At 41.5% G+C, this 25,672-nt stretch overlaps 1 protein-coding gene across 1 annotated transcript in view; it reads left to right on the top strand.

Moving 5' to 3' along the window:
- The window catches only part of pde3b (phosphodiesterase 3B), a 65,951-nt gene extending 43,022 nt beyond the window's left edge, over positions 1-22,929 (top strand). Inside the window, exons 2-16 of the mRNA XM_028436190.1 lie at positions 687-737; positions 1,541-1,789; positions 1,876-2,021; positions 6,521-6,621; positions 6,705-6,933; positions 7,018-7,109; positions 8,918-9,084; positions 9,391-9,525; positions 9,745-9,856; positions 10,981-11,094; positions 11,960-12,159; positions 15,721-15,924; positions 16,027-16,188; positions 16,900-17,161; positions 21,276-22,929. Coding sequence (XP_028291991.1) covers positions 687-737; positions 1,541-1,789; positions 1,876-2,021; positions 6,521-6,621; positions 6,705-6,933; positions 7,018-7,109; positions 8,918-9,084; positions 9,391-9,525; positions 9,745-9,856; positions 10,981-11,094; positions 11,960-12,159; positions 15,721-15,924; positions 16,027-16,188; positions 16,900-17,161; positions 21,276-21,475 — 2,424 coding nt within the window. The 3' untranslated portion in view covers positions 21,476-22,929. The remainder of the gene's footprint in view (positions 1-686; positions 738-1,540; positions 1,790-1,875; positions 2,022-6,520; positions 6,622-6,704; positions 6,934-7,017; positions 7,110-8,917; positions 9,085-9,390; positions 9,526-9,744; positions 9,857-10,980; positions 11,095-11,959; positions 12,160-15,720; positions 15,925-16,026; positions 16,189-16,899; positions 17,162-21,275) is intronic.
- Positions 22,930-25,672: the final 2,743 nt, after the last annotated feature.

Raw genomic sequence — 25,672 nt, 5'->3', positions numbered from 1 at the left:
GATGTGAGCCAGCCCCCTCTTTGTTTACATGTGTTTACCCTTTGAGTAGGCTATATGTGTGCCACAGACATTTTTTATTTGCACTATGCTGAGACGCTAAGGGAAGAGTTTATTATTTTTTTGATTGTAATGTTATGTTATAGAATATAGTTATTTGGTTTCTTAATCAGAAAATTTAAGCTACTGTGAAGTTGCTGTTGCACTTTTGCTTAAACCTGGGTTGAAACATGAAATTGTGTAATGACAATTTTTATTTTGGAATTGTTCTATTCATTTTAACCCTTGAGGACAATGACAGCAATAAAGTTGCACTTTTGACAATATATCTGATGTCTGCGTCATTTTTAAGTTCATTAAAAAAAAAAGATTTTTTTCATTTTTCTAGGCAAAATCGCCCAGCCCTAATATACGTCTAGAACAACAAATCAATGCAGAATGTTTCTTTTTAGATTTTATTGAAAAAACACTTGCTGGTCAACATGCCCAGGTTTCAGTGCACTCCTTACAATGTCTCCTGCAGTGGAAAAGACTTCCCTGGTTAAATAAAGGTTGAAATAAATAAATATCGACATGGATGCATTTTGAATCGATCCGAGAAACGCGTGACGTACTATAGCGTTATATCGCTATATAACACCCCTACTGCAGTGTCATTTTGCTGACAACTGTCTGGTGTGTTTTTTCAGATGATCTTATGGGACTGGGATCTGAAACACTGGTACAAGCCACAATATCAGGTCAGTACTGTTCAGTTCTCCTAACAGGGATTTGAAGTGAACTTTGTAGTAATGTGAGAATCCACAAAAGTTCAAGATCTTTCCAGAAAGGTTCATCTCTCGAGTTCAGGATGTCTTGAGTTTTTTCCCCCTCGTTTTTTTGCCAATGTTTGTTTTTTTTTTTTAGTTGAATTTATTTTTTTATCTATGGAAGTAAATCCATGCCAGGATTATTTTAGCCATAATTGAAATCATGATTATTCAAATGATTGTCAACCAAAAAGTAATTTTTTTTGCACAAAACAAAACACTTGTTGCACGTGATGTGTCTTTGCTCTAGGTCTTCATCATCAAACCCAAAGTGTTCCCATAAGAGAATTTGACTTGCCTTGCCTGTTTACCAAGTGTTTTTGCTGCGTTTCTCCTGCTATGTTTCAAGACCACTAGCAACAACTTTCCTCATGTTGGCCTGCAGGCTAGCTTTGGCTTTGAGAGGGGCGGGGCGGAGGGGAGGAGCTTGCATGTGCGTAGATTAAACAACTCAAAGTTTGTATTAAGAACATGTGTGTGCCAAGCTTTACTATTTGTAGATGTCTGAAATAGTGTTTTTTTTTTAATTAGCAATGAAAACATATGTAAAAGATTTTTTTCATTTTTATTATTGTGTTATTTTCGTAATCTTTTTGCAATCTTTGTTTGTAATAATCGAAATGGTAATTGAATTTTGATTAATTGAGCAGCCCTACCTGAATCACTGTCTGCCTCCAATGTGGCACGTCTGCTCTGCTCCCTAACCTCTGCAACGTGTGTTTGATGAACGACAGGGAGCCTTGAGCGGTAACGGTGTGGATCTCTCAGTCATCAACGAGGCCAGAAATCTGTTGTCAGATCTGCTGATGGACTCGTCTCTGTCACCTCACACCATCTCATCGCTGCGCAACATCTCCAGCCTCATGGGGACGTTCTCTGGCTCCTGTCGACCCAGGGTCAACCCCTTCACCCCCTTTCCTGGTTTCCATCCCTGCGACGAGGTGGAGGACTTGGTGGAAAGGAGTGACAGGAAAACCATGAAGGTGTGGGCTACAATGGCAGACCTGGACCTAGTTTGTGTAGAAATGTTTCGGCATGCATAACAAAAGCTCTACTTTTCCCTCTTCAGGGATTGAGCAGCAGAAACAGCCTCCCCACCCCTCAGCCTCGGAGGAGTTCCACCTCCTCGCCTTATCTCCCCCATCTCGACTCTGCCGCTCTACGCTGGGACCGCAGCAGTGGGAAGAGACCCCAGCCTGACCTCAACTTGACCAGGTATCCTCACAAACAGTGTAACAGGGTTGGGGTCAACTGCATTTTCCAATTCCAATTACATCTTCCATTATCCATTTTTAATTACAACTCAATTCCAAGTACGGTGACCAGCATCTATCTATAAATACAAGGAACGTCTGCGTGTGTGTAGCGCATATCTCCCTGACGCAGTGTCTGATCGACCTGAAACTTTAACAGCGTGCACATGGGCCAGTGGTGTGCAGACATTATTTTGGACTTTTTTGGTTACGTTTCAAAACGTTTATTTTCATTTTATTTTGAGACTGCGGCTCCCGGTTCCGATCGCGGTGCTTCCAGTTACGGTATTTAATAATCGTTAACTGTACATAAACTGTAACATGGTTCCCCAGTTTTTTAATTATAATAGACAATTTTCATAGAATTTTAATGGCAATTACAATTACAAATTAAATTATCTAAACTCAATTACAATTTCATTACGATTACGACAGCAACAGTTTTTTTTAAATTACATGTACTATTATAATTGTAATTATTATCAATTAGGCGATTACAATTATAATTGACCCAAACCCTTGTTTTGACCCATGCTTTTAATCAGGTGTAAAATACACTAAAAAATATGATCATCCAATTTGTTTCTTGTCTCATGGTTCCCTCGTTAAGCTTCCTAATCCATGAGAATATTGGTATTAATATTTTTGGTGTAGGCGTCTGAGCCCTAGATTATGTATTTTAAAAATAATTCTCAAGCGAAGTGACCGGTGGTGGGGAAACTGTAACATGGGTCCCCAGTTTTGCGTTTAACTAAATTGTAATTGACATTTTTAATAGAATTTTCATGCCAATTACAATTACAAAGTCAATTATCTGAACTCAATTACAATTCCGATTACAACAGCAACATATTTTTTCAATTACAAATTACAGTTGTACTTACGTCATAATTGTAATGAATTACCAATTACTCGATTACAATTGTAATTGACCCCAACCCTGCAGTGAAATAAACAATGAGGACCAAAGAATAAACTACACTTGGTCAGCGCGAGTTAATAAATTCTATTAGACATAAAAAGGTCAGATTTAGGTTGAATCTTTAAATGTTTTCCATAAATGTTGCTATCTATGCTAACACTTGAGTCTCTACTCTGAGCTGGGACTTTTATCTTCTTTGAAGAACCGCTGTGCGGTAGTCATTTGAAAGTGCGTCATTGTTGAGAAGTTATTATGATAGACAAAATGATTTTACCCTGAGATAAACATGTGGTGAACCACAGTGTCTCATTTCCTCTCAGTTGACGAGTTTGTTTGTTTTTTTTCTCTCTCTCTCTCTCTTACATTGAAACAAAACAGCTCCAGAGGTTTCAGTTGAAGCTTTGTCAGAATATAAGCGTTGAGAAGCGTCGTCCATCACACCAGGAAAACAGGCCTGCCTATTATTAGCAGAGGAACAAGGAGAGAATATACAGTGTACGACATAGAAACAGTCACACGTTAAATGGCAGACAACTTCCTTCATGGCTGAGCTGAAACTATTCAACATCACCATTTCAGTGCGTAGCTCAACCGCTATCACTTTCTAACACTTTCAACTGTGTTGTTGTCAAGGTTATTTGTTGCCATAGCTGACTTTGAGCAGATCTCCACCTCTTTTGTTTTTATTAAACGAGCATTATACTTTTTTTTTTTGGTTTCTTCCAGAATATTGTATTTGTTCTAGCTGCATTAAATTAAGTTCCATTTGCCAATAGAAGTGAACGCGTGTAGAATGTGTCTAGTATTGACCAACCTGTATTAGACAGACATTCCCTCCAGGGGGTTACTGTACAGCAGAGGTGCCTCAGGGGCTAAACACGTGGCCACCTTTACGTGGGAGCTTTAATTCCTAAAGCAGAATAAAAGTTCATTCCTCTTTAACCTGACCTTGTAAACACATAATTCCTAATATGTGTTTACAAGGTTCATTCCGAATTAAAGTTAATCCCGAATTAGGTGGCTGGTTTTTAAATCCGAATTAGATATTTCCTCTTTCTTGTGAACAGTTAACTTGGTTAAAGCCGCTTTAAGTTCATTCGGATCGTTTTGCGCGACGACGCACTGGTGACGACATAATCCAAGATGGCGGCGTCCCCGAATCCAGCCTAGACTATTTAATAAGAGCCTTAAAAGACATGGATATAATGAGAAGAGTGGGTGAACGGAGGCATAAACATGCAGACTTATCAAACACACACGGACCTCGGAACAGGCTTCAACGGTCGGCTGACACTAGGATCCGGAGGCAAGGCAAGGCAAATTTATTTGTATAGCGCATTTCATACACAAGGCAGCTCAATGTGCTTTACATGATAAAACATTCAATTGTTTAAAATCAATAAGAACATTTAAAATCATCAGTAAAATCAATTAAAATCATCAACAAACACATTACATCAACAACATGACCAAAAATCTCTCTCTCAATCATACGCAGTAGAGAAAAAAAGTGCCTTTAACTATGATTTAAAAATGTTCACATGTGATGCTGACTTCAGCTCTGCTGGCAGTTTGTTCCACTTCTTTGCAGCATAACAACTAAAAGCAGCATCACCATGTTTACTGTGAGCTCTGGTCTCCAGGTGGAGTAAATGTGTCCCCGTACTGCATTCACAGGCTGTAATTTCACCATTTTATCATTTTACCAGTTGTTAGAGCTACTATCTTTACCAGGGAGATAATATTTATTCCTGGTGATTGTTTTCCAGAGTTTCACTGGGCTTTTTACTGATGATTAGTTTCTATCTCTCGACAATCAAAATAAAGGTGAAAACAGTTCTCATGTGTGGTCTTCTGTGTTACAGCCGACTATAAAAGGTTTGTTGTGTGTTTTTCCTGATAGACGTGATAAGTCACATTCTCCCCCTGTCCAATCAGAGCTTCCCAACCCCCAGACCTAAAGCGGAATTATCTAAAGCCGAATAAACCAGTTTTCCATGTCAACCTCGTTCGGGAATTACTATTTCCATGTAAACACGAAGCAGAACACTTTAATTCCAAATGATTTAATTCTGAATAAATAATTCCGAATTAAAAAAATATTATGTCACCGTGGCCAGTGCCTTGGTAAGCACTTCTATGTATAAATGTTATATAGTAACAAAGGTACAAATACAGATAATATTCAAGCAATAAATTAGTGCCCGCAGGATCTCCACGTCAAGATTTCTTGATTTTGTGGGATTATTTATAAGAAATAGCAAAGAAGTTAATCTGACAGTTTGAAACATGTGCTGTACAGAATAAAAAAGGTATAGACTTTGGACAATCCACCAATTACAAATTGTTTTTCACTGTATTGTCATGTATTGCTCTAGTCACTCGCCGCTATAAAATATTTTATTGGTCGCAATTATTGGTGACGCTTTTACTTGAAGTTTTATACATAAGACTGACATTACGCTGTCATTATTTGTCATGAGCATGAGTAAGGTGTTATGAAGGCTGTCATTAAGTGTCGTTCGCTACATTATAACACCTTTGGAGCTATGTTGGCATTTTTTGGCTTAGGTGGAGGGATCTAGTGGGTTCGATAGGGTTCGGGGTTAGGGTAACGAAGGGTTAGGGTAACGAACAACACTCAATGACAGCCTTCATGACACCTTATTCATGCTAATGACAGGTGTCATGTCATAATAAAGACAGCGTAATGTCAGCCTTTATGAGTAAAACATCAAGTAATGTGTTACCCAACTTCTTTTATGTAGGACATTAAATATGACACGAGTCCCCGTGTCATTTAGTTTCAACATGTCATGTAAACTTTAAATGTTACAGCAGTATCTCGGCCTAATTGACTGATTTTTATTGATGTGTCATACATCTCTTTTCTGTACAGTACAGCCAACTCATCATTTTCCTCTCAGGCATCAAAAAAACATCTGGATTAGACAAATGTACACGTTCAAATAAAACATTTTGTAAATAAAAATAAAGAGGACGAAATAAGAGACTCATCCTCCACCATATTCAGATCACACACGGTACAGGAGGAGACCTTTAAATCAGCCCACCTCCACTGCCAGGGGTAGTAGCTTATATATAATAGCTTTTATTTTAGATATCTAAACACTGCAAGAAAACAGGACATAGGCAAATTAATTAATTTATTTTTTGTACGAGTGAAAATGTATAATCAGACACCTGTGCATGTTCTCTCTGTACTTGTTGGAATGTCTAATTAGCCTGTATGAATGGTTTTCTTTGTCTATGTGTTGGACCCGTGATGGACTTTGTGCTGCCTTTATGGTGTCTCTCCACATGATGGCAGGAGAGGACCAGCTATGTTGGATGATAACTATTATTGTCCCTATTATTGTTTTGGTGACTTGACAATGACCTTAAAGCCTTTGAGTTGTGTTGCCTTTTGATGGGATCAAACAACTATTCAAAAAGCAGCATTCAGTTGTGTAGAAAATGAGCAAAGTTGTCGTGATTTTTAATCGCTTGATTTGAAAATATGTGTTTTTCTGCCACAGCTCAAGTTTATCCAATGGGCCTAATGCAAACATGCTCACCATTCCCAAACAGAGGTCTTCTTCTGTCACCCTCACATACCATGCAGGGCCGAGGCGTGCAGGTGAAACCTAATAACCCGAAAAAAAATGATCCAACCTAACAATGTGACACACTGCTCATTTTAAACCCTTTTACTTCCTAAAGGTGCGTCTGCGAGCCTGAACCCCGTCACCTCCCCAAATCACAGTCCCCCTGCGGCAGGTGCTGGTCCTTCATCCCTCATCACTCGATCCCCTGTAGAGTTTCCTGACACGGCAGATTTTCTGACAAAACCCAGTGTCAATCTGAACCTGCACAAACCCGCAGGCTACATGCTCAATTCACCTGATTTCCAGCAGACCATTCGCAGCCCAGCATTCCCACTATGCACCAGGTGAGACCTGCGTACAGAGCTCATATTATCTGGTTTTTTTTGTAAAAGAAAATAACTTTTATATGTCTTTTGTCTCTTTTCAAGCTGTGGTCGTCAAATGATAAAGGGAGTATCCAGCAGCGATTCTGGGGATTCTCATCAACAGTTTACCATTGAGGCTCAACGTAGACGCTCAGGTACAATTACAGTTACACTACATTTAGTTATGAACAAATTAATCTTTTTAGAAACATAATTCAGATTCAGGCAGTGGTTTTTAAATAAGATAATACTTCATTTATTGTGAAGGAAATCCAAAACAGTTTTGTCGGAGAAATACAAAGTATTTGGATAGACAGACCATCACCCTGTCAGTGCCACCAATTTTGTTTTATTGTCCACTTTTAAAGCTTTAAAGGGTAATGTATGTAAGTAATGTAAAGTGGAAATGTATATAACTAAATATATATAACTAAATATATATAACTAAAAATGAAGAAATAATAAAGAAAATGTTTGCAACTTTTTATCAAATAAATAAATAAACACATCAAAAGGACTTTTCAGAATGTTTTTATACCTTAGGGCATGAACTATGCAGAGCCGCCATTTTGGTCAGGATATGACCCATGTTTGTTGATGGCCTGTCACTTTAAAGAAATGTTGCATTGTGGGAGGTAGAGGCATAACAGGTCAGTTTACATTGTGAGAAAGTGTGGTAGTTCTGTTCGCTCTCGGCACAAAGCAGCAGTGTGTATCCACTCCTTCAGTGATAAAAGTGCAGCATCCAGGTTGTATGTTCGGAGAGGATTAAATATCACCTTTCTCAGCAACTACCTGCTTCTGTATGCCTCCCTGCACCCACTAAGCATGTAGAATTAGCCTAATAGACAGAGCTGTTACCAGCAGAAACGAGCCATGGCTGAGTAGTTAGAAGTTGGAAGTGCAAAAATATGGCGAGCAAATGCAATGAAAGCTGCGTGAAAAGATATCTGTTCATTGACGGAAGGACGCGCCACTACCTCCGAGGATCAGCACCTGACGGCGTCCTAACGAAACTTCTAAAAAGTACTTTTAGTGTGTTATTTTTTTTAAGGTGCACATATTTTGTTTAATGGTCATACATTAAACATTTTTGTTACATACATTTCCACTACAGGTACCCTTTAAATGTAGATAAGGTGCAACATTTACTCATTTTCTTAGGTTGTGTACTATAGATGTGTAGTATGAGGGGTTACCCACCCCCCAGCTTGAACACTCTAGTTTTAAGGGTTTATGCTTCCCTCTGCTGGACTAAAATTAAAGTATAGGGTAATGTCACCTTGTCACAAAAAATTTAATATACATCTGATACTTTATAGAAATGATAATGTTAAACAAACTGTTAAGATTAAGTGCAGCGTCCCATTTCACCTAAAGCTCATGTAAAATACATCATAATACATACTGTACATTTTTTTTAGTGTTTTTTTTTTTTTTATTTAAAAAATGTTTTTGTTTGTCTGTTAGCAGGATTATGTCAAAAGTTATTCATGGAGTTTGTCAAAATTTTAACCAAGATGGACTTTACGCATTGGAAAATTGGAGGGGATCCGGATCAATATACTGATTGTCTCTTATCATTGGGGAAATTTTAAAAATTCATATATATCGGTTAGTAAATGACCAATCTTTATGAAATTTGTCTCAGTTATGTCAGGTTGGTCCCTCACTACTGAGTTTCATCCATACTGGATACGAATTGCGCATTTCATCACGTTTTCTTGAAAAAACAGGGATGCCCATACATTTGGATGTACTTTGTTATTAATGAGGTTAGACATTTCATCCAAGCCTTTAAAGAATGAGTGATTATGGTACCATGATCAGGATCACTGATCCAGATAACTGAGAGGATATTTGTGCTCTCGTTTGAATTATTTTTGTTCCAAGCATTGAATGTTTTTTTCATTTGTAGACTGACAGCTTTCAAATCTGGGGTGTATTAATGTGTGCATGGCAGGTGAAATGCTGGACTTTCCAGGAGAGCCACTTATCAGGGAGGAGAGCGTGGAGGCAGACGTGGCTGGGCACGGGAGGCCAGACCGTGGAGGAGGAAGTGACGGGCAGGGAGGGCAGGAAGTGAAAGAGAAGAGCCAGATCTCAGACCAGCATACTCAGGAATCAGAGGTGTGTTTATCACAAAGTGCCATTTCATCTGCAATTGTGTTGCATTATGCACTAGAAATATACTTTCTCTTTTTTATTAGGTTTTTATTTCATAGATAAAACTTAAAATAATTGAATTGATTATTTAATTATGAGGAAAACTTCTCAAATCTCAGAAAAACCCCTTGTTAAGCATAATTTGAATGGGACCTCTGTTACAGTACTCTTTATCATGTGTAATGAACAGCCAAAAGCACTGACATCCACATGACACAGCACACACAGGCTCTGTCAATAAAAATCTGTACATTTTGTGTTTGTCTCCAGGGTGAGCAGGAGTTCAGGCTCGATCCCATGCTGGAGGAGCACGAGACCCTTATGGAGAGGATGAACACTTGGAACTTCCAGATCTTTGACCTAATGGATAAAACAGGAGGGAAGACTGGAAGAATCCTCAGCTATGTTAGTACTAAAAACACAAAGCAACAGTTTCCTGTAGCTGGAACTAAATGTTTAAGCACATGTAATTCTGACATTTGTTCTGTGATTAAAAAAAAAAACTCATTCTGGCTTAATTTTTAATCATTTTGATATAGCTGTAAATTCTATATCATATTTTACTCTAATACAGGTTTTTATATCCTAAAGTTAACTTTAGTAACATTTCTTCTCTTTCTTCAGGTGACGTACTCACTTTTCAAGGATATGTGTCTGTTTGAAATTTTCAAGATTCCTGTGAGGGAGTTCATGGCCTACTTCTGTGCACTAGAAAATGGCTACAGAGACATTCCCTGTAAGTCTTAACCCAAGTCGTGTACATTTGTTGCAAAAAATGGGCAAATGGATGAGTTACTTCTTGTATGACTAAGTTAAGGAGCATATGTTAAGCCATCTTAACCATAATAATATATTTATCATTTAGGGGGTATGCTACGTAGCGAGATTACCTCTTATTGCACTAACTTTTGGGATTTAATCAGTGTGTGCTGTCCTACGGAGCTCGCTAACATCATACGGAGCTAAATCACCATGGTAACTTATGCTTAACGACTAACCTGGTCGGTACCAGGTTTTGTTCTGGCTAGGATCTTAGAGATGGCTGAAGTCCCGCCTCCTGACCAATCGGTTATCTTAGAAAATGACCTGCCCATTGTTAGAAGATCCTGGTTGGTGCAGATCTGACAGCTGTATTTAGGAAAGAAAGATTATTTATGGATAAATGCAATTCTTTCATTTACTAATGGCATAATTTAGGAAAGATATAGATTTATATCTGATGGACTGATCTACAGTCAGCTGATGAAGCGGTGTCTCCATATGTGCGGACGGGTGAAGTCATTAATTAATTCGTTCATTCATTCATACGCTAGTTAGGATGACAGCATCAGCGGGAACATACTACAGTAAAACAATGTGCTCTCATCCCAGTGTGTGTGATAAATAGGTCTACTTGAATAGAAAAATGTGTGTGCTGTAATAACGGGAAAGTGATCAGAGCGCTATCCGTTTATCATCCCATCTAATGGATTCATATTATAAACTATCGCACACTTTGACGCATTATGAGTCAGCGATTCGCTGCCAGCATTCCGTCCGTGTGCGCTACACTAACACTGATGCTCTTCATAGTCATCATGGATTTAAATTCATTGTGTTTGTTTAGGATGATAAGCTGTTCCTCCATTGTAATGATTGGTCAGACCCTGCAATCTCCACCCCCTTTCATGGGAGGGCGCACGTAGCAGGCTGAAATCACTTGGCTTAAATTAGCGTGTTGTTATCGACCTACGTAGGACAATTTCTCTCTTGACAGGGAACGTTTGGTTAGGTATAGCCCGTTAACGGATATTAATCCAGGATATAATTATCTAGCTTTGTAGCATAGGCCCTTAATGGGTTTGTGGTGTAAACACACAGATCATAACCGAGTTCATGCGACTGATGTGCTGCACGCCGTCTGGTACCTGACCTCTCGGCCAATCCCTGGGTTCCAGCAGATCCACAGTGAACATGTGACCGGCAGCGACACAGGTAGCTGAAACACACTGTTCTGTTTCAGTTTCATTTTGTTCTTATCCCAGCTCAAATTGTCTTCCCCCATCTTCTTACAATATTAATAGCAAGAAAGACAGGAGGAATCTTTACCCCTTCAAAGTAAAAAATATAACATTGGTATGAATTTAAGACAAAAAAAGGGAATACCCCCAAACTATTTTGTTTTATCTATTTGTATGAGTTTGCAGAAGTTATGTTCATTTTGGATGGGATGTAACAGTTGGAGACGGTTTGCATAGCACATACATTTACAGACATCTGCAGATGCAAGAGTTGCAATCATTAAATTACATATTTAAGAGTATTAAATTGTATGTTTTGCTGAAGATGGTGAATTATGTGAGATATCCTTTCATTAGTAATACACAAATCTGTGCTACTGTAGATGTGAGGAAGACTTGATATGCAAGGCAACAAAGGAAATAAGGGACTTGGTGACTTTTTTTTTTTTTTTTTAAATAAATATTTTACAAATGGGATTATAGACTATACAGCTACACTAAACAGCTTTTTTTAGTGTTTTGATGAAATATTTTTAAAGGTGAAACTGTCAAAAACGCCATTTGTAATGGCGGTAGTGGATTGTTTTTGGGTGTATAAATTAAAGTAGTTGTTAAATTAACTTGATTCACACCTGATTTCTGGCTCATTTACATTACAAATGATCTGCCTTTTTGGCAGAGGTGAAAGTAATGGATTACAAGTACTCACGTTAATGTAATTGAGTAGCTTTTATGGGTACTAGCACTTAGAGTATGTTTCTAATTCAGTAACTTTACTTGTACTTGAAAAAAAAAAGTGTTATTCTTCTAATTACATTTGTTTTGTATGTTAATTTCAGATTCAGATAGTGGAATTTCCCCTGGCAGGATAGCATACGCCTCCTCCAAGAGCTCCTCCATTTCAGACGACAGCTATGGCTGCCTGGCCTGGAACATACCTGCTCTGGAGCTAATGGCCCTTTATGTAGCAGCTGCAATGCACGACTATGACCACCCCGGTCGCACAAATGCCTTTCTCGTAGCCACTAATGCACACCAGGTAACCAACAGACACTGGTGCTAATTCAATTTCCTAACTTTAATGATATCAGCATAAAGTAGGCCGTAACTGAACAAACGAGACACAACTGAAGGACCACCACAAAGAGATTGTTCAAACAAGCCTTTTATTTCTCAGCGGAGCACTTTTCAATAAAGATTTGAGGGGAGGTAGGGACCCATAGGTTGTGCCAAATAAATGTCGTTAACAACAACAAAAGAGCCTTATGAACCTCTTTAATCTTAGCAGAAATAAAAATGACTTAAAAAGACTGACTAACCTACAAAAAGAATCTAGGTAAGAGGTTGGTGTTGTACTTTCACTTAGTGTTTATAGACATACTGTACCAACATGTTGTAGATGTAAGGTAACGTCCCATCCCTACATAAAACAACAGAAGTGGTTTCCTAATTCAACACATACAGTATCAAGAAGGAGACCGAGACAATCTGTCCTTTATAAAGACTGCCTCTAATTATGATTGGTCCAGCCCAGCTGCTCCAATCAGGTGTTTTCAATCACTCGTTAGTCACTGAAAGAGAGGAAGTAAAAACCTGTCAGGCCCAGCCTGCATGTAACAATGATTATTTTGAGTAAACGAGAACTTAATGTTGTCTTTTCAATTTCTCGTGCCATTAATGTTTTTTAAGCTGTCAATCAAAAAACACTAAGCTTAAAGGTATTTTATTTATAGAACTTGATATTATATTACTGCAACTTGCACCTATGATTTACGCTGTTATCCTCACCTGGGTCGCAGGTGCTAGCTTAAGCTTGTACTGACGATGGACTGATGGTTACACAGTAATGAACACAGCTGATCCCTCAGAAGTTTGAGGGCATATGTAAATGTGCCATTATTAATGTTAAAATACCCTGTGTGTTCTACTTCTAACTAGTCATTTCACAATGTCGATGAAGAAGCGAATAAAGAAGATTCTTTAATTAGAAGTGAACAATTTTTAACTAAACCTTGTCAATCATTAATTTTACCATTGCTTGGATGAATGTGAGCCTTCACATAAATTACCTGATGGTAAACTTCTTATTACAGAGATTCTATTCTTTCCGACCCCTAAAAAGGGGTTGGACCATAGTAACATAGTTCTGAGGCCAGATGCCCTTCCTGTCAGAACTGGGACTTGAAACTGCCTCATTCAGGCAGGTGTGCTGTTGGAGTTTTCCTCCCATTTGCGAGCAATGGAGGCAGCAGGCACGAGTAGCATTTGATCAGATGATACATTTAATGAGACTCAAAGTCCAAAATCAACAGAGTCCATTAACCTAAAGATACTCACAGGTAAAAACCGTGAGATCCTGGGAAAACGGTCACATGAAAAGAACCGGGAAACAAGTTAAGTTTGAATCGCCTTGGACTGAAAATTCAAGACAATCCACCAGTTAACACTTCACTAAAAGTTTCCGAGTATTAAAACATAGAAAGTGTGTATTTATATGGTTGCCATACGGACAACCCCCGGTGCTATTGGTACGGTTACCGAAGTACATGTACATAGCGTCTTAGGGTTAGGGTTAGGGTTAGGTTATAACTCAATATCGCAACAAGTTTTAGGGTTAGGGTTAGGTTAAGGTTTAGTCTTAGTCACGGGACCTAGATTGGCCAATGACTGACCTATCACGTGATCTAAACTGGCCAAATAGAGGCAACTGTACTGATAGCCACTGCCTAAAACAAAAGGGGTACACCATGGACTAATCAGAGCAAAGTTACAGAAACTGACGGAGCAGCCACATTAAATTAGGGCAGGGGTCAGCAACCTTTACTCTCAAAGGAGCCATTTTGCCTAATCTCACCAGGATTAAAGTCCTTCTGGAGCCGGGAAAAAAAAGAAAGAAAAAAAAAAACCTTCTCAATGCAAACAATAAAGTGTATAAAATTCCATAAACTTGAAATAATGTCAAATAATTTTATGAGTTAATGGATTTAATTTCTTGCAACATATCTATTTTCTTCCAGAATAGTCTTTTTGTTAGTTTAGTTATCTTACCAGGGATTTCACTACAACTTAAGGTTAGCCACAGGCACAAGTTATTGCACAATGTGATTTATTTTTAGGTGAACAAATTGTTTTTATCCTAATTTTATTTGAAGTTAATGTCATTATTCATCAATACCCTCTGCAAGAAATAATAATTAATTATTTTATTAAGTTTTTGAAAGCTACCGGGAGCCATTGCTAAAGAGTCAAAGAGCCACATGAGGCTCCAGAGCCGCAGGTTGCAGACCCCTGAATTAGGGGAAAAAATGAGAAGTCCACCTGCTTCCAATTTAACTTCTTCAAATGTTATTTTGTGCTTCTGTGCACTCACCTCTCCACGTTGAATGAGCAAAATGTTCATATAAATAGGACGGTCTCAACCACGTCTACACACGCACCTATTTGCGCCGCAATATTAGTGAATTCCCCAAAGCAGGTGAGGAAACACCGCCACCAAAGGATTTAGGGACGCACCTGAATTACTACCCTTTATTTCAGATCTCAGTGAATCCGCCCCTTAGTGTTCAAGCACACCTTGAATAGTGAGGGTAACCAAGAGAATGGGATTCACCTGTGAGAGAACAGAGGGTGAGAGAGATCATGACCTCCGCACTTACACACAGACAACGCAGTGGTGCCATCAACAAGAAGTGGATGTGACCCACAAACAGACACAGAGACAGCCTGCTCCCAGGCGTCAGGGTTGCACTGATTTCTTCAAGCATTTATTTTGTCCTCCTTGCCATGCTGTAGTTGGCCATCGTCTGGCATGCAAACTACATGCCCTGCCCAGCGCAGCTGTGTCTGCATCAGGATAGTGAAGATGCTGGGCACGTCTGCACGAGCAAGCACCAAAGTGTTGGGAATCCTGTCTTACCTTCGGATGTTGAGGATTTTCCTGAGACACGTAGTGTGGAAGTGGTTCAGCTTTTCGGCATGGCGTTGATCCATTATCTCAACTCAGATATGATAGTATGACCCACTTTTTAAGTCTCAAGTCACTTTCTAAACAGTTCAGTTAATTTCATATATTTTTTAGTAAATGGAATATTGAAATAATCCTATGGTGAATTCAGGCCTTTTAAACAGTCAGTTTACTTCTGGCCACATGGCCAATTCCTGGTGGTCACTCACGAATATCTGATCTAATGTTTAACCACCTGCCACAGTTTAAATATTGTCTTTTCACAACGTGTCCAGTGATAGCACTTATTCTGTCTGGGTTTTGTCCCAGGAAAATGGGTTACAAGAATGGGAAAGGAACCCTGAACTTATTGATTGTGAGGGGTGTTGTCACGTATCTTGTTTGTTTAATGGATCTTATGTGTTTCTTAATATCGGATATCACTGTAAGAGCTTTTGACCTATTTATTTCCTAAGCTAACATGTGCGTGCCTTGTGCAATTCATGCCAAAATCTTCTTTTCTGCCATTTTTTGAGTGGAAGCTATTTTTAAATCCATCACAAATGATGTAACAACTGCAGACACATTACATAAGAAAATTGGGGTAAAATCCAAGTAGACATTGCAGAAATCTTTTTATCCTCTGATGTGATGCAGGCGGTGCTGTACAATGACCGCTCAGTGCTGGAGAACCATCACGCTGCATCTGCCTGGAACCTTTACCTGTCCCAGCCTGAGTTCAACTTCCTGCTCAACCTGGATCATGTGGAATTCAAGCGTTTTCGCTTTCTTGTCATTGAGGCCATACTCGCAACAGACCTAAAGAAGCACTTTGACTTCCTGGCTGAGTTTAATTCAAAGGTCAGAGACAAAGCATTTTGAATTTTGAAAGTGATTGTGTTATAGGGAGTAATTGAGGTTCTAAGCTAAAGCAGGCTGAGCAGTAATACCTTTGTTTACCAGGTGAATGATGTGAACAGTCCTGGAATTGATTGGACCAATGAAAACGACAGATTGCTGGTGTGCCAAGTGTGCATCAAGTTGGCAGACATCAATGGACCAGCCAAAGTCCGTGACTTGCACCTGAAGTGGACAGAAGGCATCGTCAATGAGTTCTATGAACAGGTACGGGTTGTGTGCTAATGGTACCGAGTGCGCACACACACACACACACGTCAAGGGATGTTTTTTTAGTAAAGTTTCCCAATATATTTCCAAACAAAAGCAGTCAGAGAGCGCAAACCTCTGCCAAACGCCAAATATCCCTTTTGCCAGATATTTGCTATCTGGATCAGTGATCTTGATCATGTTGCTCTGATAATCATTCACACTTATGGACCGCAATATTAATTTTTGTAATTTCATCATTAATGAGTGATAGGTATTTTTTGATTTTTTTTTTTTTTTTTTTTTTTTTAAACTGATCCAGAATCAATATATTGATCTCGATCTTTTTCAAATTGTATTGGAATCTTCCAATGCATAAGGTGTGTCTTTATTTAAAATATTTAAGCTCTTTTTATGTAATCCTGCTAACTGAATAGAAAAATAAAAGCTGATGAAAATATTACTTTCTTTGGCGGAGGTAAATACCTAATTATGAGAATACATTCTAATAATAATAATGAGTCTTCGGGTTAGTACACTTTATACTAATATTGGAGCCTTCTGAGCCGATTTGATCAATTTTTTTGAGTTTGCAAGCGTGTTTGTACATTTTCACTAGTTATTCTGGTTGAATAGATGAATGAACCACCTCCACCATAAACACTGAATGATTTTCGGTTCACTTGCAGTAAAAAAAATCCTGATTTTTCATTTCTTTTTTTCCTGCAGGGGGATGAAGAAGCAAGGTTGGGCTTACCCATCAGCCCCTTCATGGATCGTTCCTCCCCACAGCTGCCCAAGCTCCAGGAGTCCTTCATCACACACATCGTTGGACCCCTCTGTAACTCATATGATGCTGCTGGTCTGCTCCCAGGCTATTGGATTAACGATGCAGGCTCAGGTGAAGATGATGAGGAGGAGGGGCAGGAGGACATAGACACTGATGAAGATGAAGATGAAGAGGATGAACTAGAAGAGGAACTGACCCCAAGTAAGATTTTACCTTTAAAATAACCACTTATCCAATATTATTTAAAAACTTAAAAATGTTAACCATAAAACTAAGGGACCTGTCTAACAGAAAAAAGCTCAAGCTACCAACATTTTTCATTTAGCCTCAAGAGAATCATGTTCTCCAGGTTTTCTGGAATGGAGACTGAAAATGAGTCGTGCTGCTGAAAAGCCTTTCGCAAGCAACGTCGCGGTTGTTGGTTTGAGTCTTTTTACCTTGCGACATCAGATCTTTAAAAGTAACAAGCTCATTTTTAAAATGAAAGGAGTAGAAAGTACAGATATTTGTTCAAAAAAAGTAAGGAGTAAAAGTAAAAAGGCCACAAAAACAGAAATACTCAAGTAAAGCAGTGGTTCCCAACCAGGGGTACTTGAACACATTGTAGGAGGTACTTGGAAACATTGATAAATCTATTTCCAACATGCTGAGTCATTTTTTTTTTTTTTTTTTAATCTTGTCTGCACATTCTGTTGAAGGTTAACACTACAAGAAGTGCAATCTTTTAACAGCAATGCATATTTTGTTATTGCAATTAAATAAATTTATTTATTTCATTGCATAATTGTGACCATCACCAGCTCTCCCTAGGGAAGGGTAAGAAATACTTTATTAAAGGGAGGATGTAAAAAAGAGAGGGCAGTGTTACACCAAGGTGAGGGGTTGGAGAGGGGTGGGGAAGTTAACAGGGAAGAGGGATACAAGATAGGAAATGGAATGGGTGGGGAGTAGTCGTTAGGTTTCAAGTGATGCGATGTGAAATTGTGGTTGTGTATATTGTGCTTATTGTTGAGTTATCAAGCCAGTTTGGTGACCAGTGTGCGGCTTAGGAATAATGGTGGTGGCTGTGAACAGAGGAAGAAGTGAGTGGAAATTTCAAAAAACAGGTATTTGGGAACAACGTGTCTGAGGTTGAGCCCAGTATGAGTGTTATCCCACAGCCCAAGGCCAGTGCATCCATGACAAATGTATTTCCAAGAACCGCCACTGCAAAACCCACGAGCCGCCCCCGGGCCCGAAGAAGCAGCCAGGCCAGCAGCAAGAGCGGGCAATCCAGGGGCCCCCGGCGACCACCCCACGGCCAAGCAGCCCCCCGAACGCCCCCAAGATCCCAAGCCGAGAGGCAACCATCGCCCCCCCATACACACCCGAGAAAGCCCCAAGGAGCCAAGGACCCAGCGCACCACGCCACCGACCCAACCCCCAACCCCCAGACCCCCCACCCCAGGGGGGGCCGCCGGGAGTCTCCCCGCCGGCCCCCAGGCACCCCAACCTAGCCCCCCATGGCGCCCCAAATCACCTATTGTTGATGCCGCCCGCGCCACGGGCTTCAGTTTTTTTTTTTTAAAGCCAGGGCCCCCTCCAAGGGCCAAGCCAGACCGCCTTGCCGGGATGTGGCCCCCTATGCATCCCCGATACCCTGCCTCACAGGGCACTGCCTAAGCAGGGGTCGTACCAGTAGGTATGCAAGGGCGCGGCACGCGGCACCCGCCCCGAAAGACCCCCGCCAGGACCGGCCCGGCCAGCCAGCCAATCATCCCGGGCCCCAGGAGCACCCCCCGGGACCAGGACCCCCCAAGGGCAAGCCCCCGGGCCAAGCCCCCCGGGACGCACCCCCCCACCCCCGCCCAGGACCCGGCCACAGCCCAGCAGCACCGCACAGCCCCGGACAGCCCAAGGCCAGCAGCCCAGGGCCCGCTGCCCCCCGGGCAGCGCCAGCCACGGAGCAGCGCCCCCCACCGGCCCGCGAGCAACCGGCGATCCCCACCGCGGGGACGGAGGCACCCCAATGGCACACATCAAGTGCGGAACCGCAGCCCCGAGCCAAAGATGCCCCGGACCCACCCACCAGTCCACAGATGGCAGGACAGACCCACCAGGCGGCCGACAGCAACCTCCACCACCGGAACAGCTAGCGCCGCCCCCCAGTAAACAGCATCGCTCCGAGGCACCAAGCAAACCCGCCCCAACCCCGGTGAGGACACCAGCACACCCCCAGCACACCCACCCCCCAAACCGGCGAGGCAGGCCGCCCCGGGCCCGCACACCGCGGGGCCCGCCCCCAAGGCTACCAGCCGACGAAACAAGCACCAAGCCACACCCAAGGGGAGGAAGCGCCCCCGCGCCCCACCAGGCCGACACCGCCCGGAAAGACCCCGCAAGGAGAGACCCCAGCAAAACCCCCCCGAGACCCACCGCCACGCCCGACCACACCATCCTGATGTATTTTTACTCTATGCAGTGGCCCAGCCACCAACAGAGAGGCCAGGCCCCCACCAGAGAGGCCCAAATATGTGAACCAACCCACCACCCTGTTATGGTGCCTCTCCATTCCCCAATGGAGAGGCACTTCCCTATCCCCTGTGTGAGTGTGTGTGTTCAGTGAATGTATGGGGTGTAATTAAAAGAAGGGGGATGGAGGGGAGCGGTGCTCCCCATCCTGCCTCTGTGGATATATGTGTATGTGGTGTAATAGGCCGGAGGGTGTAAGTGAGGATACACCCTCCGGGGGGTGGCATGTTGAGGTGTGATTAAAATTGGAGGGATTAGTAGGGTAACTAGAGGTGGGAGTGCCGCCCCCACGCCACTACATAGTGACACAGGTGGCGGCCCCCTCCACCCCCAGTCCCACCATCCAGCCCCCCAAGGGTTGGGTATGGGTGTGTGGTGCATATTGTGAATGGGCCAGACCAGCTGGGAGTGAGGTGAAGTGTACATGTAGGAGGCCTGTCCGGTACGAGCCGGGCCCGTCCGCATGGCGGGCCACGCGAGATGGTAGATGGTGCAGACGGGCAAGCGGCACTGTGGGCCCCGGAGCAGCAAAGCCGGAGACCCCCCCCACGGCACCCCCCAGACTGCGACGGCCCCGCGGAGCGCGGCGGCACCCCCCACCCCCGGGCGCAGCCAGGCACCAACCCTGTCCCCCGGTGCCCCAGGGGGCGACCCCCGCCGCACGCCGGCCCAGAGCGACACCCCCCCGCCGCCAAGGAGAGCGGCCGAGCAGGGGGGAGGCCCGCGCCCGCACCAGGGCCAGCACAGGCCCACCCGGCGCCACGACACAACACCCTCCACCGGAAGGCGGCCCCGGCCCCCCCGACGAAAGAGGACACCATCTACCGCCAAGCAGGGCCACCCCGCCAGCCACGGACCGGCAAGCCCGAGTACCGAAGCACCCCCAGCCCGGTACCGCCATCCCACACCAACGGCGCCAGTAGAGCCCCCCCCCCCCACGGAGGGGACCCCCGACGACCCACGCACCGGCACAAGACACCCCTCCGACGCCAGCGCACCCCGGACGACAGCGGGCCCCAGGCCACCAGCCCCGCCCCACCCAAGGCTGCGCAGCGCCGCCACGAGCCGCGGCCGATCCCCGGGCAGATGACAGGAGAGCTGAGTGCTGAGTCATTTTTAAACCTATTTCAGACACTTTCAACATCTTTTCCACCCGTTGACAATAAACTGCATTAATGAAATAAACAATATTGTGGCCTTAATATCCTACTAAAGTGTTACTAACATGTTATGCACATTACTAAGAATTGAGGTAAATATATTCTCTGCTATACAATAATTGTAGTCCACAAAATTGATATTTAGTGTGCGTTAATCGTACAGGTTGACATTTTCAAGCTACATGAGACAAAAAAGGTTGGGAAACACTGAAGTAAAGTACAGATACCAGAAAAAATGGACTTGATTTATATAGCGCTTTATCACCACACTGAAGCAGTCTCAAAGCGCTTTACATATCAGCTCATTCACCCAATCACTCTCACATTCACACACCAGTGGGACAGGACTGCCATGCAAGGCGCTAGTCGACCACTGGGAGCAACTTAGGGTTCAGTGTCTTGCCCAAGGACACTTCAACACATAGTCAGGTACTGGGATCGAACCCCCAACCTCTCGATCAGAAGACGACCCACTACCACCTGAGCCACGGTCGCCCTACTACTTAAACTAAAACTACTTAAGTATTTGTCACCTCTGGTTACCAGTGTCAGTTCCAACTGTAACTATGACTTTTATTTTCCATGCAGCAAAAACGTCCCGTTTTAAAAGACTCACTGTCGTTTTATTCGATTTTTTTTTTTAGGAAGAAGGAAAAGCCGCCGCAGGTTGTTCTGCGGCATCATGCAGCACCTGACAGAAAACCACAAGGTGTGGAAGAAGATCATTGAGGAGGAGGAGAAAAGTAAAGAGCTCAGCAAACAGCAGCCAGACAGCCTGCCCGCCTCCTCGTCGGATGACATCCAGGTCATCCAGGAAGAGGAGGAGGGGGAGGAGCGTCAGTAGACTGAGGACAGAGCAGGAGATATATATATATATATATACGTGACATCATCACGTGAGATGAAGGCGGAGAGAGGCAGCGTGAGGCGTCACTCAAACTCCTGCCTTTCACCTGTCGACAAACATTTGATTAATGCACATAAAAGACACATTGCGCCCCCCCAACACCCCCCCCCCCCTCCTTATTCCTCTCTGTCACGCACACACACGTTCACAGGCATATGGTGAAATATTCATCGTGCAGACTCTCGGGACTCTTAAAGTAGTCACGTTTGTTTTTGGAGAAACAAAAAAAAAAGAAAAAAAAAAAAAGGCCTTACTACTGTGAGCGGATCCGGATCCTTACTGCAGCGGTCGGGGCCCAACTCCTGCACTTTCTGCCCCTCCCAACCATGGAGTGCACTCACACACACACACACACACACACACGCACACACACACATGCAGACACACACAGGCAACAGTACTGAGGATGAAGGTAACTAGGCTTCTATGGTAACCAGGCTGTGATGCTGCCTTGAATACAAAGCGTACACTCTCTCTCTCACACACATAAATACACAATAATGTGCCTGTCTGAACTTTTACTAAGTCCATGTTGGCCCACGGCCGCGGCTTTGTGCAGTTCTCTCTCTTTGCTAGCAACACGAAACACTGTATCAGACTCAGTCAGAGATGTTAATGAAATGCTGACTGGTTATTAGCATCATATCTGCATCATTTTGGATGCTTTTACTCATGTGTACTACCCTCCTTTTTTTAATTCTTTGAGTTTGACCCCTCGTTTGTTATTGTTGTTTGAGCATGTGACTATATGCTTGAACTGAGTGTGGGTAGAGAGAATGGCTGGTTTTGAATCAGCGCGAAGTCCTCTGGTGTTTTAACATGTTGCATTCAGATCAGTAGTGCTGTTTCAATGAATGGATTCTTCTTTCTTTTTTTAATTCTACGTATTTTTAAAGGTTACTCAGGATACACACGAAGTTGAACTATTATTTTGCAAAAGTTTCATTAATATAAAATTCACAACCAAGGAAATTAAAAATCTGGGTTACTGAAGAAGGTTGTAATTTCTTAATGAAAACGTCTTTGATCGTAATCAATTTGAAGCAATTTGAAGGAGAAGGGAAATGTTCATTCTGTGTTGTCTCCTGGCCATTTTTTGCACTGTTTTTTATAACTTTCCTGGGGGGAAAAAAAGCTTATCTTAATTGTTGATTTTATTATTATTTTCAGAGTATTGATTAATCATTTGATACACAGAAATCTCATTTGCTGAGTTAGAAGGACTTAGCTATTTACAACTAAATTATCTATTATGTTTCAGTTTATTCCCCCTTTTTAAATTATTTTTTTTTTACATCATTAATAAGTCAGCCAGTGTGCAAAAAAGAGATTCAGGGTTTCATTTTCACTTGGGTTTGTTTATATACATATAGTATGTCTATTTTTTTTTTTTTTTTAATGACATTCCGTTAAGCAGATCATAAACTTTAGCTCCAAAAAAATCCTGGCATTCCACTAGAAACAGGCATTTTATCAAAGGGAAGTTTGATTCATTTTGCCACTTAAACAAAATGGTAATTCAGTAGTGGAATTTGAAGCAGTATTTAAAGGCAAACAGAACATGCAGGTGTGCACATTTAAATACCAAACAAGTGTTTAGCCACTGTACAAGAGTATGTGCATATGAAATATATATATATATATTTTTAAATCATTTGAAAAAAGTCCTCTGTTTCTACCTACAGTTGGCATGTTGTACATTATAATCCATGTCATTGTTGTTTTCAGAGTTTTTCTAGATTTACAGTGTGTGCTGCAGTGAGCCTTGTAGTTTGATTCAGGCTCTTCCTGCTCTGTATCGTAACCACTCGTGTTCTTCATCACTTCCTTCCATTATTGTCTGTTAACACGACCAAGCATGGTGAAACCTTACATGTGATGTTTGTGATGGCTAAGAAGAGTTTGTCCCTACAGTAACCATGACTACGACAGATTTGGACTATAGAGTTAAAGCTTCACACTTCTTCAAAGTCCTGCTGTCAGTTTTTTTCTCCCCATGATGGATCGTAGAAGCCTTGATGACCCCTGACCCTTCATGTTCTATAATTTAGTGCCATAAATTAACCAGTTAATGTTCCTTTACAGTATGTAGCATCAATAATACATACATTTGTCTTTAATGTAAACACCATTGTGGGGGACAATAGATTATTTATAGCTGTCATAAACCATCAACTTTTAAAAGTTCATCCTATTTTATTGATTTGCTTTTATTTATTCATGAAATATTTTTGGCTTTTTGTGTGTGTCTGTTTGGACTCATATACTTTTTTTTTCTTTTTTTTTTGTCAATGCCTGTTCAAATAAACTATTAAAGACCCAAAGGGCACCGGTTGTACACCCACACATGTTGTCACTCAGAGGGCCAACACAGAGTGGGCGTGTACAAACCTAAAGTGAAATGTATCCTCTCAGGGCGGAACAATACACTCATCCTGTATCTGTAATCAAAGACATCCCACCACTATGCATGTCCATTGTGTGTGATGTGAGTCGTCCTATTTAGTGACCAGCATACCATGTTTCTGACACTGGTCAGTTCAGTCTAACCAGTGGGAGCCTATGAATCCGTGTATCATACGTTTTTCGTTATGTAAAAAAAACATGAATAACAAAGGAAACACTCATTGTTTGATATTTGTTTGTAAAACCAAAATGAAAAAACGGAAAACGCCTTGTTTTTCAAATTCAAGCTCTTTTGCTTCGGTACAGAAAACGAAAAACAGAAAACGAACAACTTCATTCGTTTTCTCCATTACCGATTTGCCAAAGTATGTGACCCGGAAGTGAAGCGTTACACATTCTGACATATCTTTAGTTCTGCAACACTTAGGAGTCTCTAAATCCTCCGAAACGTCCGTGAGGAGGTTCTGTGCCCAACACCAGCTAAAGCAAAAAGGACACATTTCGGATGCACAGTTGCCGTTAGCATAGCCGTTAGCGTCGGATGAGAGTACACTTCCGGGTCACGTACTTTGGCAAATCGGTAATTTTTCATTTTGGTTTTAGAAACAAATATCAAATAATGAGTGTTTTTTTTTTTTCTTTTTTTTTTCTCGTTTTTCATGTTTTTGTTACATAATGAAAAACGAATGAACGAATGATACACGGATTCCTATGCCATCTCTTTAATTTGATCCAGTGATCCAAAATAGAAGATTTCAGATACTTGAAAAGCTCCAAAATAATATTAGCGATGTGTGAAGTTAGAATTGTGTGCTAATTACTCCTCAGATTAACTCTGAAGTAGAGTTTATCTATGAAGAGTGGATGTCAACAATAAATCTGAAATATTTCCCCTGGTCCTAAAACTACAATACGTTAGTTAAATAAAATTCTTTAAATATGGATACAGGTGGTCCCAAACAATTTTTTGTGGAAATCTTCAGTACTCACCCTTTACAAGTATAGCATGCAAAAATATATATATATATTTAGAGGTGGAACACGAGCTCAATATATTTGCAGACCTTACTGCCAATGCACTCACGCAGTTAGAATGCACTGCTAGCAAGGCCCTCTGCTGCTTTATGCTTATATCTCATTCTTAAAATCAGATTTATATAATTCTTGTTTTCTGTTCTAGATTCAAGCATTTTAATCCAAAAGAGAATAGGGCAAAAAATCTTTAATTAAATATTTGGAAGAAATCAGTAATATATTCATTAGGATTAATAGATTCAGAAATTCGTGGAAGCAAATTGCTTCCACGAATAATGGACAGATTTTGAAATTCTATTCTCGTTGTCATAAAGATTTAAAGAAAATTCTATGTCTATATGCTGCTTAAGCCACTCCTGTATTTAGTTATCATATGATGGAGCTTATCTTAAGGAGTGCATTTCAGACAGTATTGGGCCAAGCTCTGCTCCTGATGTTTGCCTTATTAAGTCCAACAAGCATGGCCCAACATTGATTATTAGAGTGAAGTTGTTAAAAAGTTTGTGTTATCTGCAGCAACACACAATGTTGTATTTATTTACTATCGCAGTAATATCGTGATCATTTTTGGACTGTGAGACTAAGAAAATTCTAAAAAGAAAATTGGGTTTATCATCCATGGACGCCTAAAGAAGAGCCCTGTGTAGGCCAGAAAATGACATTCTACAGATCTCTCAGCTTCAGTTGTTTAAA

This window comes from Gouania willdenowi, chromosome 3, assembly GCF_900634775.1.
Source record: "Gouania willdenowi chromosome 3, fGouWil2.1, whole genome shotgun sequence".
Classification (NCBI taxonomy): Eukaryota; Metazoa; Chordata; class Actinopteri; order Blenniiformes; family Gobiesocidae; genus Gouania; species Gouania willdenowi.
This window is presented reverse-complemented; position numbering and strand designations above follow the sequence as displayed.